The following is a 16,347-nucleotide window of genomic DNA, read 5'->3' on the forward strand; positions in this document are numbered from 1 at the left end:
TGTTGGGTCTTATTAGCACTTATTATTCATATCACAAGTGAAAATGTGGTATATACTGATGTATATTACATTAGTAAAGCTTAGTCTTTTAGAATCAATTAGACCCAAATAGTTTGCTTGTAGTAGCCTTCCTGTTCAAATTCTTGCTCCACAACTTGCTAAATTTCTTTATCTGCAATATGTGGACAGTAATATCTACTTCATAGAGTAACTGTGAAAATTAAGTGAAGTAATACCTATAATAGACTCAGAACAGCGTCTGGCACAAGGTAACTATGTTAGCTATTGCTTCATTGCCTACTCTTTGAAGTAGGGTTACTAGTGTTCTGTTTGTGCCATACCCTGTGGTTTTTTTTTATTTTTAGAAGACTAAGAAAATCATTTTATATTTTCACTGGTATAAATTTGTAAATCTGTTTTACACCCTTCTCCGAAAAATAAAAAGAGAGAGAGAGATCTGCCCCAAACTTTTGTCTTCTCTAGACCTTGCTTATAAACTCAGACATCTTTTCAGAGCAGGCAGAGCTCTTCAAGGTACAATCTGTAGGAAGAGTAGTTTATTACTACTCACTTTTCCACTCTAAAAATGTAATTTGTTGATTGGCCAAATGCATAGTATATGCTTACTTAGGTAGCTCAGTATTTGTTTTTATCTTAGAATATTTCAAAGTATTAGTGTTTAAATAACCAATTATTTGTAAGATTGAATATCTATATTAGGAAGTATAGAGAAAATTTATGAAGACTAATACAATGTATTTTGTTTGTTTTTTAGTTGGTAGATAAACTTAATACCAATACTGAAATGGAAGAAGTAATGAATGATTACAACATGGTAAGAGCATTTATAAATGTAAGCAATAGATCTACATAGATCATATCCTCCAAAACAAAGCATTTGTTATCTGGAAATAGTTTGATAAAACCTTGTGGACCTTAGAGATAGGTATTTCTCTGATCCTAACTACCACTATTATGGTTGAGTTCCCTTAGTTGCTCTTTTTAAATTTCTTCCTGTTGGTTGGCTCTCCCAATAGGATGCTATAGTGTCTTTCTACAAGGCTGTGTTTGAACTGGTCCCACACTCAGCATTAGTTAGGGAGTCCCATCTACATTTCCTTGTGTATAAACTAGTTTGCAATACTTCTAGTTAAAATTTGCACAAATGGAGCTGAGTACTCAATGGAGATACCATGGCACCTTTACCGAGTTTTATAAGAAAGGTAGAAAAGTAGAAAAAATAATTATCATGCTGCCAGACATAATACTACTTTTGATTGGTAAATGAGAATTTGTGTTCAGTGTTCTTAGATTATTTGGCAGGAAACAATAAAGTGATAGTAGCTAGCTTATTTTGATTATAAACATTTGGAAGAACGTGACATACAATTTATAACTTATATAGCTTATAATTTCTTTACATAATCAAAAACTATTCTATGATAGCATAGAATTTATAAAATCACTCTTTTCTAAATTAGGGTTCTAAAAGCATAATTTAATGAAATTATTCTTAGCTTTCGAACACAAGAGAATTCCCAATTCAAAAAACTATATTTCTAATGCCAAATGTAAAAAGTAGAAACTTCTTTATGTGTTTTGTCACTTATTTGGGATAGGTTCAAATTCTAGGCTGAATATGCACAGATAGTATCAACTAGGAGTACTCAAGTAAAGTCCTGAATGTTTTAAGAATAAAACTTGTACTGGGTCTAAATTCAACATATTACTAATCAACTATTAAAGACCCAAAAATTCTTGAAATTCTGTTCACATAAATTAAGTTTACGTTGGATTATTTGACCGATCACTAGAGAACAGTGAATATTTTTGGTATGAGATTACAGTGTCTGCAAAAAAGACTGTTTCTTTGTATCTGGTGTTGTGGTTTGTTAGATGAAACAAATACTGTATATTTTTAAAACTTTGCATGTGGCATTAGGATTATTATAATAATCTCTCAATGAGTTCATAACCAGAATAACCTTTAAAGAAATAGTTTGGTTTAATGGTAATTTTTTATCACTAATTTCTGTGTTGACTCTTTATTCAGCTTAAAGCTCAAAATGATCGAGAAACACAAAGTATGGATATCATATTTACTGAAAGACAAGCGTAAGTACATCCATTGAGAACTAACAGATTTATAAGTGAGCTGTATTAGATGGTTAACTTTTGAGTCATTTATTTTTTCACACGTTTGCTTGTTTTTTCCTGTGGCATTTTTTATTTAAAAAAGTTGAATATTTGCAATACAAATTTTATTGTTTATACATCTTATCTTCATTTACCATTAAGTACCCAAATCCTATACAAATAAAATTTCTATATAAATTAGATAAGTAAAATTTGTACTTCTAGGAGTTAAAATCTGAGCTAGATAAGAACATCTTCATCTTTACCAATTTTAATTTTAACCTGGGCTTTTTAACTAGTTTGAATTATGAGATTTTAAGCCCCAGTATAGTAAAGGTACATTATCAGTCAGTGGGCTATTTGCTTTATTTCATTATTCAATTATTAATTGATAATTAATAGTTATATTAGTAATCTACATGACAGATTAGATTATATGTGCGTCTTTATATATAACTTGGTTAAAACCAAATACCGAGTAACTTTGACTTTGGTAATACAGTAACTGGCAATGATAGTAATGCCTACAAAGATAATAAGTAGTTGTGATGTAGTTGTCTTAGTCTGTTTGGGTTGCTATAACAAAATACCATAGACTGGGTATCTTATAAGCAATAGGAGTTTATTGCTTACAGTTTCTGAGGCTGGGAAGTCCAAGATTGGGGCACTGACGTAGTCCCATTCTGGTGAAGGCCCCTATCCTGGTTCATACTCGACACCTTCTTGCTGTATCCTCACATGGTGGAAGTTTCTGGGGAGCTCTGTGGAATCTCTTTTATAAGGGCATGAATCCCATTCATGAGGGCTCCACCCTCATGACCTAATCATCTCCCAAAGGCCCTCACCTCCTAATACCATTACCTTTATGGGTTAGGATTTCAACATATGAATTTTGGAGGGACACAAATATTCAGACAATAGCAGTAGTTAACATAATTATTATTTATCAACTTTTTGACCTTAATTAAATATTGTCTAAGGCAATGCAAACATAGAAGATGAGGTATTTTGTACACACACATGCCACACACATTTTTGTCCCAGAAATTTATCAGTATTAATCTCTTTGAGAGCAAGGATAATAATTAGCCAAAATTACCAAAATTGTTTACCACCAAATATACTGTCATGTTACCTATGCATTTGTAGTAAATATTTGATGAAGAATAGGATGTTAAAATATAATAATAAGATATTTGAAAGATAAATGTAATTCTTCTGTTGATTAAAAACCAAAGAATCTCTTTTTCCAACTCTATCATTTGATGCTGCTGTAGAGTACTGTCTTAAAAATTATAAATACTAGAAGTCTCTTCCCTGTAATAGAGAAAATTTTACATTCATGGTGACCACCAGACTCTTACTTGAAAGCTTTCCTTTTTGTTGTTGTTCTGGTTTTAAACCATTTAACAAATATTTGTCATTTGCTGCATATAAAATATGCTCCTAGGTACTTAAAAAGAATAAGAAATAATAAGCTATAGCCCATTGAAGACATTATAGAGTTTAGAACATTTAGGTCCTCATTCATTTCATCATTTATCTATAAAGTTATATAATACCCAGGTCAGATTATAAATATTATATGTACATTTTTTTAGATATTTCATACAAAAAGGTAACTCCCAGATTGTAAGTTGAAGAATATCATAGGTTTTTAGGTCTATTTGGTTCATTTGGTTAAGGAAAATTTTTTAAAATGTGGTATTTTGTCCTGAAAATGTCAGCAGTTTCAAAACTTAATATCTGTAGTTTGTAACTGAGGCTGAGTGAAATAGGTTCTCCTGACCCTTTTAAGCAGAAATTTACTGTTATTTGCAGCGGGAGGATAGATTTATTTCATGTGTTAATTAGATGGCAAATCTCAATAACGAAAGGATCTACTTTGACTCTACACATTCAAAGGGAGCAGGAAATGCCATACCTTGAGAAGGCCGGTGTAAAAAACTTCGGTTTTCATTCTCTTCTCTTTTAGTACGCCATGTAGTGTGGCATGGCTATCTGATTTCTTATGGAACACCTATCATAATAAGTTGGTTATAGTACATAGCCTTAATAGATTACTATAACAATACATAGACACTTGGCTTTAATTCAATTTCACATGCTTTCTTGAACTAATGATTCTCTTCCAATTCTGATATCTACACTTTTCTAGTTCAGTATTAGGCAAAGTTAGTTATCCTTTAAAAACATATGTAATTGTAATTTTTAACCCATTTATTTTCCTTTTTTAGTCAAATATTTGTTGAATACCCAATATTCAATTATAGAGAAATCTTGAATATGAGATTAGATATAGTTCACTCATAATCGTATTTCATTTTACTACATTTCTCAAATATTAATATTTACCTCTTAAGTTAGGAAATTATATTTTGGGAAAGTGATGGATTATTTAGAAAAAGATGCCTCATGTTTCTATAATTATCTTACTCATATTTGAGATATAAAACGATAAAGTGTAATTGATATTATCTATTAGGAAATAATACACATAAAACATTTACATCCTTTATTGAAAATATGTTTCTATAAACACAAGCAGATATACATTATAAATAAGTGACTCAGTTCTTCTGTTTCCTAGGATGTGTCATCCTGAACAGTTTCTATTTTCCTCAGAAGACATTTGAACTGAATTCACTATCGATATAACCTTTAACATGACTGTTCTGCAGAATATAAAATACATTATTTTTAGTTTCTTTTTCCTAAGAAACTACCAAATACATACACATTTTAAAAACTTTATGATGGAGAAATTTGAACATACACAAAAATAAAATAGTGTATTATCCTACTGTGTACTTATCTCCCAGCTTCATCAGCCCATATCTAACTGTGCTCCATCCACACCTGTAGCCACTATTGCCTTCCCTGTATTATGATGAAGAAAGTGTAAAGTATCTATTTCATCCATAAATATATTTCAATGTTTGAGAGATATTCTTTTCTCTAAAAAATATAAATATACTTAATTTCTCCACATATGCAAGGTAAAAGGGATAACTTTTCTCACAGTTTTTAATGCCACTGTTTGCATTAGGATGTTAAAATTATAGTCACTGCCAATTGATTTTAAGGAATTGGCAAATCACTTTAGACTCTTCCTATAATAGTTTTGAGGCCAGTGTTTTCCAAACTGTGTTCTTTGGACCATTGTTGTGCTATCATCTCTTAATGGGCATACATCAAAGGAAGACTAGTTGTCAAGTAAGTTTAGAGAATTCTTTTTTGTTTGTTTTTTTGTTTTTTTTGAGGAAGATTAGCCCTGAGCTAACTCCTGCCAATCCTCCTCTTTTTGCTGAGGGAAGGCTGGCCCTGAGCTCACATCTGTGCCCATCTTCCACTACTTTATATGTGGGACGCCTACCACAGCATGGCTTGGCAAGCAGTGCCATGTCTGCACTGGGGATCCGAACCGGCGAACCCCGAGCCACAGAAGCGAAATGTGCGCACTTAACTGCTGCGCCACTGGGCCAGCTCCAAGTTTAGAGAATATTCAGTACTTTGCTCTTGCAGAGCAGAAAGCAGTTTCGCTTAGTAAAGTCTTAGATAAGTCCTATGATAAAATATCTTGTTTCACTCTGTTTAAACCCGGTAGTTCCTATAGTAGTTCTCTGGTAATTTGACTATATACCTTTTTTTCCTCCTGTAAATACTTCTGAATGTCTCTCTGAAAATTAATGGTCTTGAAAACAGTTTAGAAAACATTGCTCTATCTATAGGATCCCAAACAGCTGTCTGTGGACCAGCTGAACATTCCTCAGTCCCAGCACAGACTCATTTGAATAAAAATCTCCCCAAGAGAGGCAGAAATAAATATTTTTTAAAACAAGATTCATAGATCATTGTGATACTCACTTTGGAAGCCCCCATACTATTCAATTGTAACGATCGTGTATTATGGTGATGGTCTATCTTTATAGCCAAAATCAGTAGTAACTTATTAGAGATTGTGCCTGAACATTTTGCCTGTGCTTTAAATTGCTACTAAATTTTCAGGAAATTTATTGTGCTAATTCAGGAAGCATTTAAAAAAACTATTTTCCAATTCTATGAATTCATTCTATGAGCATAAAATCAATCTTAGTATAGTGTTTGTTTAAGCTGTCTTTGTTTCTCACTTTGACTCATGATATAAATCCAAAAGCTTTGTTTCTTTACCAATTCCAAGCAGTAAAACTTTAATATTATTTAATGTGTATTACATCAAGTATCTGGGCGAATTTGAGAATCAGTTTAATTAATGATTAAAGGCCTTTTAATACTTTTCCTTACTAGTAAGTATGGCCTCCTGAATACTGCTGAGAATAATAATGCTAGTGTTGTAACTGTTAGCTGTCAAGGAGTGTCAGTTACTGTATTTGGATCTACAATTAATATGTTGCTATTAATATGAAAGTCTGCTAGTTTGGTATGTCACATATCAAAATCTCCATACCTAAACTGTGAGTGATATAACAACATATTTTAAAGAATCAAACATTGAAAGAAATTAGTTTTCTTCACATAACTCATGAGTGTCTATATATTTGTCTTCAATAAACCCATCATCATCTACCGCAAATGAATGTAGTTGTTCAAATGTTCCTGCACAGCCTTCAGAGTTTGTATCTGGTATCTGTGAAAGAGAACTTGGATTTCCAGTAAAACCGTCTTCATGGATTTCGGCTTCATGCTCTTCTAGGCGATGATGATTGTAGCTAAGCAGAATATTGTACCATATTGGGCATTTGATAGCCATAAAAATGAGGAGTGAAGTCATCAGTGCAGTGACCACAACACCAACAAGAAAGGCCCAGCTTTTTCCAAGAGGTTCATGTTCTTAAATGGAATAACGAGAGAGAGGCAGTATTTTGTTAAATTGACGAAAATAAAATAACTCCCCAATATTGTTATTAGAAATAAAAGTACATTATAATTTTCTTTAAGCAACAGTTACTAAAACTTCAATAAATAAAGATATTTGATAGTGTGATTGAAGAATACCTTTTTTAAAAATAACTACCCGTCTTTGCAGGTATTTTTTATTCATTCACCTAAGAACATCATTGATTTATACCTATTAAGAATTGTGACTTAACTAGTTAAAATTAAGTCTCAGAGAAGTTAAATAACTTGCATAATGGCATTTGTCTGGTAACTAGCAGAGCGTAGTGTGGGAATCCAGTATTTTGTAAACCTTTTGTCGAGATGAGGAATTGTTCATTTACCTTGTTTCTAGAAATTTAAAATGCAGAAAAATAATGAGAACTACCTCAGTTTATTTCGTATGCTCCCTTCAGCAATATTAATATTCAAAACCAGTACGTTACCTGTTGTTGTTAAGTTGTTCAAAGAGCAATTAAATGTTGAGTTGCTAATGGACTGAAGATGGATATAAAGATCTTCAGATACAAATGAAGGAAATTGTGAGTAGCATTCAGCCTTGTAAGGAACTGTTTTGATACTGTAGCAATTCAGGATATCTGGGTAGCTACACATGGTGATGTTCTCATTATCTAGTAAATCAGAAAGAATAAATTAAGATTTACTATGGAAAATAAGATTCTTATGGTTAACATTTTATAATTATTTTTATCTTGAATTATTTCTTCATTTAAACTGAAAAAAGAACAACAAGAAACAGTTCACCTATTTCTCCCACCCCCCATACCCTGCCCCATGCAACCACCAATCTGGTCTCTGTATCTGTGAGCTTGGTTTTTCTTTTTTTTTAGATTCCACATATGAGAGAGATCATATGTTATTTGTCTTTCTCTGTCTTATTTCACTTAGCATAATGCCCTCGAGGTCCATCCGTGTTGTTGCAAATGGCAAGATTTCATTCTTTTTTATGGCTGAATAACATTCTGTTGTATATATTACCACAGCTTCTTTATCCATTCATTTATCAGTGGAAACTTGGGTTGTTTCCATGTCTTGGCCATTGTAAATAATGCAGCAGTGAACATAAGGGAGCATATATCTCTTTAAATCAGTATTTTCATTTTCTTTGGATAAATACCCGGAAGTGAGATCACTAGGTCATATGGTAGTGCTATGTTTAATTTTCTGAGGACGCTCCATACTGTTTTCCACAGTGGTTGCACCAGTTTACATTCCCCTAACAGTGCACAAGGGTTCCCTTTTCTCCACATTTTTGATACACATATCTCTCATTATTAAAGATATTATAAGAAAGTAACTTTTGTATTTGCCTAGCAACACAATGAGGGAAAGATGCACATTCCTGTTTATTAAGTTACTTTATAAATAGAGTTTGAGTGCAGTATCTGTTTATTATTTAGTTTGTGTTAGTAAAGTCAAGATGTTATAATTAAGATTGTGGTAAAAACATGGATCTCAGGCAGAGCATGGCTTGCAGTTAAGAAAGTAGGGCAACTGTTTTCATCTGCTCTCTCACAGGATATCCTAAGAAAAGGAAGTACTTAAAAAAATTAGTCGTGGGGCCGGCCCTGTGGCCCAGTGGTTAAGTTCAGTGCAGTCTGCTTCGGTGGCCTGGGTTCACAGGGTCAGATCCCAGGCGTGGGCCTACACCACTCATCAGCCACGCTGTGGCAGCAACCCACATATAAAATAGAGGAAGATTGGCACAGATGTTAGCTCAGGGTGAATCTTCCTGAAGCAAAAAGAAAAAAAGAGGAAGATTGGCAACACATGTTAGCTCAGGGCTAATCTTGCTCAGGAAAAAAAAATTAGTCTTAAGTGTTGAAGCCGCTAACTTAATACATGAAGTAACAGTATCATCTCACATATACAGAACATTTAAATTTCTTCTTTTTTTTCTCTGGAGAGGCAGAGGGGAAAGTATCTGTTCAACAGTTACTTCTCAGTGTTTCTTCCTGTTTCTTTCCTTTAAGGAAGGATTTCCCTTCAAGGATTAGTTTCTTTTTCTTTAAAACATGAAATGAAAGACTTTTCTGGGGTGGAACAACCAAAAGTCAATCACATTTTGGTTTTGATTAATTTAAATTCTGATAGCTTACCTAGTGTCACATTCGAAGTGTTCAACCAGTTCTGCAAATTCAAGAGACTACAAGAGCAGTTCCATGGATTTCCATATAAAATTATTAATTCCAGATGAAACAGTTGTGGTACATCAAAATAGCTTAACAAATTGGCTTGCAGATTCAGAAGTTTCAGGTTTTTTAGAGGCACAAATATATCAGGATTCAGTTGTAATATTTTGTTTTGGCAGAGATGTAACTGTTTTAGTTTATTTAAGCCTGTAAATGCACCCTGTTGAATTACGTGGATGGAATTTCTACAAATATTTAAAATTTCTAGATTGGAGAGGTTACTAAAACTATTATTATCTAAGATAGCAACATTGTTCTCCATCAAATAGAGCTCAGTGAGTAAAAAATAAGTCTGTAGAACACTCGTGTCTGTAACATTCAGAGTAATTTGGTTATAACTGAGATCAAGAATAGTAACGTTTTCATTGATATCCGCTGGAATCAAAGAATAATTCTTTTCAGTGAAATTACATTTGACTTCCTAAAAAAGAAACAAATTAGAAATACATTAATCAGGGAAAATACTAACAGAATTTCCCAAATTTTCATATCTAGGCAAATAGACATTAGGAGGAAATAGTTTTAGAAAAAAATCTACTATCTAATCTGGTGTTAAAGGGTGAAAAAGGTAAAGCAAATACTCTTCTTTCATTATTGAGATGAAATACTGAGGATTAAGGAAATTCTGATACCTATAATTGAGCAAGGAGATTCTAGTTTGTCATTCGGATATCTCCCAACTGTTATTACATCACAGAAAGAAAGAATATTGGTATATTCCCATTTTACATGTGGAAACACATGGTAATAATTCTGTTAACTTATTTAGTATTTCAAAGTGCAAGATTGACATTTATAATAAGGAAACTATTTTAAAATATGTAATTTTTAAAAAATCAGCAAGGCTATCAACACTACACCTAGGGCTATTAAATAATTAAGAAATAATACTCATAGGGTTAACAGCTCAAAGTTTGGTGTTTTAAAAGGAAATATTTATCTTATAACAGAAATTGAGCCATGTATTGAATTTAAAGACCCAGGCAACATGAAGAAGTGCTTTCCTGGTGCGGATATAGATGCAAAGAAGTAGTTCTTCTTTTGATTCTTTTTGCAGTTGAAATGTCCTGCTGAAAATAATAATAAACACAACAATAATTTTCCTCGTAAATATGTGATTTAAAAGAAAGTTTCCATCATTTTAAAGTGTGGTTTTTTATGTCTTGAAACTAATCTCTGATTTTATAGTGAAAATTTACAGATTTCTCCTTAATCAACTTTTAAAGAACTCGGTTTTGGAGCTGGCCTGGTGGCGCAGCGGTTAAGTTCACACGTTCTGCTTCAGTGGCCCGGGGTTCGCTGGTTCGGATCCCGGGTGCAGACATGGCACTGCTTGGCAAGCCATGCTGTGGTAGGCATCCCACATATAAAGTGGAGGAAGTTGGGCATGGATGTTAGCTCAGGGTCAGTCTTCCTCAGCAAAAAGAGGAGGATTGGCAGCAGATGTTAGCTCAGGGCTAATCTTCTTCAAAAAAAAAAACTTGGTTTAAAAAAATGAAGACTGCTTTTGGCAAATTAGAATCTGGCTCAGTGATCACAGGTTTTGAATATACACAGCTAATTAAAGAGTTAGTTTTGATACCTTGGATTTTTTTTTGCTTCCTTTTATTGCCTTAGGATATTTTGCTAAATGTACACAAAGTGTACCTTTGAAAATATTTTCACTACCTTGATTGTAAAAACTTACTGTTTGAGAAGTCAGGCTTTCGTCTGATAATAGCACAGAGAGGGGCCAAAACAAGATCATGATGCACATGATTTTCATTTCGCAGGCCTGATAGAAAAGAGAGTATTTTCATCTCAGTAAGAGACTAGAACTTTTGAGATTATCGAGGACATTTTGATTTCTTTTTTTCTCCTTTTAAATCTCTGTTTTCTTAAAATAATAGAAAATGTGAAGCAAGTACATGTCTTTCACCCTCCATGCACTCTCATCTTAACAAACCAAAAAGCTCCTGTGGAGGATGAAAGACAATATTTTTTAGGATATCTCATTAGTTCCTGGATCTATTGAAAGGAACTTTAAACCAATTGAAGTAGTTGTACATTTTTAATATATGTGCACAAAAGAAAGTCCAGAAGAATATATATTTATGTATATATACATGTTTAAGTATTTGCTTACATTGCTACTTTTTGATTTTTCAATGTTAGACATTATCCATTGGTGTTATCCGTTGACTTCCAACTGTGGGAGATGAGAGTCTCCAGCTCTATTTCAGACTCTCTACCTTCATCTCCAGCACATCAAATATACACTTCTCCTCTCTTCTTCCTCCAAACGTAGTTACTTGTAATTTTGGTTAGATGAGTGTTCAGTGTCTATACTATCACAAATGTGTAAACGCTGTCTATGAATGAGCCGTGTAACAGGATTACTTTTCCATTCCTGCACACTTTTTCTCTCCAAATTAATCTATGTGCACATATATTATTATTATATGTACTGTTAATTAATATATGTACTGTTTTTTTATAGGCTTAGTTTTGTTTTTTTTCATGAGTTTACACCTAGACTCTCCCTTAGCAAATCTCTCAATAGTTTATGCATATTAAGTCTTTAACCTTTTCATTGTCTTAACGAAGTCTCTCCCAGAGCCTGCTGCCCTGCTCGAACCCAGATGAGCTGGTCCTAGGCCTCCACACATCCAACTTCCACACACCTTCCACTCTCACGTAACGATCCCGTTTGCCTTTGTTCCTGGGTTCCTGTTTTCTAGAATGCCTGTCTTGGATTGCTGCCCTTTTTTAATGGAGCTTCTTGCAGTAGCCTTCTGAGAAGGTCTATAGAAGGGAAATTTTTTCAAGCTTTGAAAGATAATTTGGCTAAAAATAGAATTCTAAGTAGAAAATAATTTTTCCTCAAAATATTGATAACATTGCCCCATTGTCTTTGGGTTTCTGGTATTACTGTTCAGAACTGTGATGCTGTGCCATTCTAATACGTTATCCTTTTATGTAACTTGCCTCCTCTTAACCCCTCCAACTTTCAAAATCAATATTTTGAAATTTTATGATCTTTTGTGAGAGTCTGTTTTCATTCATGAAACTCGGTACCGGGTAGGTGCTTTCAATCTGGAAACTATGTCCCTCAGTTCTGGGAAATTTTCTGAATTATTTCATTGATGATATTGATAATTTTCTTACTCTTTTTTTTTTTTTTTTTTTTTTAATCTCACTTCTCCTTCTTGAACTACTTTAATTGGGTGTTAGATCTCCTGGAAGGATTTTCTAATTTTTTATCTTTGCTCTCCTACATTTCATCTCTGTGAGTTTTTGCTCTGCTTTCTGGGAGATATCCTCAACTTTATCTTCAAATCTTCCATTAAAGTTTCCTTTTTTCCTGTCGTCTTTTTAATTCTAAGAGCTCTTTTGCTCTCTGAAAATTTTCTTGGCTAATATACTGTGGCATGAATGTATTATCTTTTGTTGTTATTTCTTCTTGTATCTTTTGTTGTTTTCTTTTTCCTTGAATAGCCTCTGTGTCCTCAGGCTGTGCTTTTCCAGTTTATTTTGGTCAGTATCCTTTATATTAGAGGCTTTCTTTCTTCATTATCTGTTAATATTTGGTCTAGGACTTACATATAAGAGTGAGAAACAAAAAAGTGAATTGGAAACTGTGCATTTGTGTGGATCTCATTAACTTCAGACCTTACTATAGAGTGAGCTTGCTTTATTGTTTTCTTGGGGAATCCCTGAATGTCATTGTCTTTAGATCCTTTCCCAGGGCTGGTTGGATTCCCCAAAATGACTTTTCTAATCTACTGTCTGAACAGATAAGGCCAGGTGGCCAGCATCCTGAGAGCTGAGTGGCAAAAAAGGTGCATTTATCTCAAAACTTAGTGTGTAAACTTTAACTTCCTCTCCCTGTTTTCAGCATAGCATCCCTGCACTCACTTGTGCCTAGTGCCCACATTGTTACTTTCCATTTAGTCATTTTATTCATAAGCTTGATGTTTCTTGTTTTTATCTCTGCTTTCTTAAAGTCAACATTAGAAACTATGGCGCAAACAAATGAGCTGTTTGAAAGGAATGAATGTATCCTGTTATTAGCATCCTTAGTGGTTTTCTAAAATGTAGACATTTGAGCCTTCTTACAGCTTTTGTTGCAGTTAGTTACTTGTGATTTTTAAGGAGAAGTTTGTTCTATCAGAGCAGGAAATAGAAAACTACTCAGAATAAGCAAGACTCATTTTGAGTTACTGAAGTCTGTTGCCTCGTTAGCAATGACCAACTTACTGTTATTTCACTACTGGCCTATTCTGGTTAACTTCCTCGTTGCCTTCGGTTTGTTGATCTATTTATGCTTATTCCCCTTCAACTTTCTCCTTCTTCATAGTTAAATCAAGTTTGTTAGAAAAAGCTACTGTTCCTCATCAATTTTACAACTTGGATGTAGATCATAATAGCATCTCTTTTAGAGTCAGAAATTCATTCAAGCTCTCACTTATTTCAGACTATTTCCCACGAAAGGGCATCATTAAACCCATGTTCAGTGGTCTCCAGGAATGAGTATGCAGCCGCTGCAATGGCTTGTTTCAGTAGTTCTCTGTGGTATAGTGAAGTTCTTACTGATGTATCTGGTAGGGTGCAGATGTGGGTAAGGTGGTGAGTAAGGAGAAGTGCTGTTTTTTCAGAAATAAATAGGATAGGGATCACTAAAGGAAGCAAACAGACTGCAAACAAAATTAAGAGTTGCCATGGAATAGAAGCAGCTGAGGAAGGTTCTGGAGATCAGGCAGGGCTGTGAGCCTGTGAGGAAATGGAGGCAGGATTGTCTTGTAGACATTATCTTTATCATCTATTTAATACTAATAATTGTGTTCTCTAGTGTGCTAAAGGAAATAAAATTATAAGGATTAGAAAAGGAATCTTTTTTAAATTTCTCTGTGGTAAATTTTGGAGTTAGAAGCAGTATATACTCAGAGCTTGAGGTAGATTCTGTACAAGAAAGCATTCAACAGATCTAAAGCATTATTAAGTCTAAGGCTGTGAAATGTGTTGAGTGAGCCACACAGTCTGTGGCACTTTTCATATATTTGTGTGTCTCTTGAGAGGGGAAAGATTGAGAGAGGGAGTTGATGTTGACCATCACGACACTGAATAGATAAATCCTTTAGACAACAACATTTGCTAGCATTATTGACTATCCTGAAGAAATCAGATTGGCAGAAAGGCTAGTCATTAGGTTATGCAGGAATTGTCCTAAGCCAATTTACCCTATTTGGAAAGTTTCTTTAAAAAAAGAAAACAACTATTATTGCTTTTTTCTCTCTTTGAAATTTTTTCTCTATTTGAAATTTATTTTGAGATGATATTTGCATTTGAATTTAGTGATAAAAAATCGAGAACAAATGGAATATCACTTTTCTTTTAATTATTTCACAAAATTAAGTGCCTTTTTACATAGCCTACAATGTACATTATAGAAAAAAACTTTACAGAAAAGGAAATGGTAGATATTGAAAAAGAAACAATGTTCTTAGTACAGTTTCAACTCCAAGTTCCTTAGGAGTTTTTGATTATTTACTTCATATGACTGTTATATACCATGATGTTAAAAGATGCTGCAGTTATTTTGGTTTTGTTACATAAAATGTATGTATAGTTTTGCCGTTAAATATTTTAGATATTTATGCCAGAATTCAGTGTATTTGGAATAATATGTTAATAAGTCACGATTAACTTCACTCTTGTAATTAAATGTTTTATAGATTTTTTTTGCAAATTTTAAAACTTTCATAATGGAAACTTCCAAGGAAAAAAACCCCTGTGTAAGGAGAATAGTCCTTGCCCGGTTTCAACAGTTGTTAACAGGTGGCCAGTCTTTTTTCATCTTACAAATTTGTTTTTAAATTAATGTCACTTCAAAATGCTCTGTTATTAACATATTACAAAATAAAAAGATCTTATAAATTTGATTCGCAAGATGAAACCTTTTTTCCCCAAAGGAAAATCATTACTGTATATTACATTATAACTTTATTTGGGAAAGATTTTTTTGGCTATGTTCCAGGTTTATATTTTCTAAGGTAGATTGTGTGAAAATGTAATCATATTTTCTGCTCTTTCATCACTTATTAAAGGCAAAGATTTTTCTACAGAATTGAATATGATTTTTTTAAAATTCAACAACAACCACCAAACCTGTACATATATAGGATCTTACCTTTACTTTTTTCTTTTGTCTCGGAGGCTAGCGTGCTAAGGAATCTATTCTGTTTCTTCTCCGCCATTAAAAAAAAGTATGTCATGTGATTGCATTTCACTTTGTTTTAACCTTTGTACCCAAGGTTCAAAAAAAAAAGTGATTTAAAAAAAAGTTAGACCTCCTTAGCAAAAGATTGACTAGAAGAAAAATTTCTTAACGTCATCTTTGACTTTTTTAGTGTAACAAGTAAGGTGGTTTGCTTAAACTTTGTGTTTCTTAATTACTGTTGAAAAATTTAAATATTAACAAATTTACTTTGTGAGTTAAGATATATAATAATTGAGACTGTATACTTTGAAAGAAATATTGCTAGGGTGATTTAAGTGTTAGTCCTAAAAGTATTTTGTGTTTAGTAAGATTTAAGTTGAAAAGATACCACCAACTTTTGTATTCCACTGAGTTTCAACTTTGTTGTTTACTCATTTTTATGACACTGCCATTGGTGGTTTTACTGCTAAGTTATAACAGGAGCAAAGTACTCAAAGCATAAAAGACTTGACACTTGGCCATTATGTGGCCTTAAAAAAATCGGTTTCCTTCCTTGTGCTGTAACTTCCCCTCTGTAAAATGGAACACCGTACAATGTTAGTTCCCATCTAACTACAGTAGTCATACCAGGCAAAAAAACATGGTTAAGATTCACTGTTGGTAGTGAATAATCGTGGAGTTCAGAATGAGTTAGTTCCAAAAGGTTTACTCCTCTGGGCCTCAGTATCCTTAATCTATAAAACAAAGAGATTGAAACAGATGATCTTTTCTGCTTGAAAGTCATGTGAGCCCACATCCCATATAAATTGTAGCAGCAGCAAACACATTTGTTATACTATAGTCTGGAGGTTCAAATTGAAGATGTCACTCCCTGTCCAACAGTGAGACAGAAATAAATAGAAATTCCAGGTTGTCTGTTTCTTT

The 16,347-nt window shown here is 33.3% G+C and overlaps 2 protein-coding genes across 8 annotated transcripts in view; one reads left to right on the forward strand and one right to left on the reverse strand.

The window, feature by feature from the left end:
* IFT74 (intraflagellar transport 74) overlaps nt 1-16,347 on the forward strand; it is a 100,766-nt gene that overhangs the window by 16,789 nt on the left and 67,630 nt on the right. For all 7 annotated transcript variants that reach the window (XR_006889041.1, XR_006889042.1, XM_046664085.1 and 4 more), the window contains 2 exons: nt 776-835; nt 2,054-2,115. Coding sequence is in view for 5 of the 7 variants with exons in the window: in XM_046664085.1 (XP_046520041.1) it covers nt 776-835; nt 2,054-2,115 (122 nt within the window). In the remaining 2 variants the exon portion in view is untranslated. The remainder of the gene's footprint in view (nt 1-775; nt 836-2,053; nt 2,116-16,347) is intronic.
* Nucleotides 5,520-15,444, reverse strand: LRRC19 (leucine rich repeat containing 19). The gene is made up of 5 exons (XM_046664089.1): nt 15,394-15,444; nt 10,912-10,998; nt 9,132-9,645; nt 7,458-7,643; nt 5,520-6,966 (listed from the first exon to the last, which is right to left on the reverse strand). The coding sequence occupies exons 2-5, from the start codon at nt 10,987-10,989 to the stop codon at nt 6,638-6,640; spliced, it is 1,107 nt and encodes a 368-aa protein (XP_046520045.1). The 5' UTR covers nt 10,990-10,998; nt 15,394-15,444; the 3' UTR covers nt 5,520-6,637.

This window comes from Equus quagga, chromosome 6, assembly GCF_021613505.1.
Source record: "Equus quagga isolate Etosha38 chromosome 6, UCLA_HA_Equagga_1.0, whole genome shotgun sequence".
In the NCBI taxonomy this organism is placed as follows: domain Eukaryota; kingdom Metazoa; phylum Chordata; class Mammalia; order Perissodactyla; family Equidae; genus Equus; species Equus quagga.

Bases quoted from the DNA above. Each gene is read 5' to 3' on its own strand.
- LRRC19 (XM_046664089.1), bottom strand. From the start codon at position 10,989: ATGAAAATCATGTGCATCATGATCTTGTTTTGGCCCCTCTCTGTGCTA. The intron at 9,646-10,911 runs GTAAGTTTTTAC...TTTCTTTTTTAG, and splicing joins AAAGCCTGACTTCTCAAACA to GAAGTCAAATGTAATTTCAC. The intron at 7,644-9,131 runs GTAAGCTATCAG...CTGATTTACTAG, and splicing joins CACTTCGAATGTGACACTAG to ATAATGAGAACATCACCATG.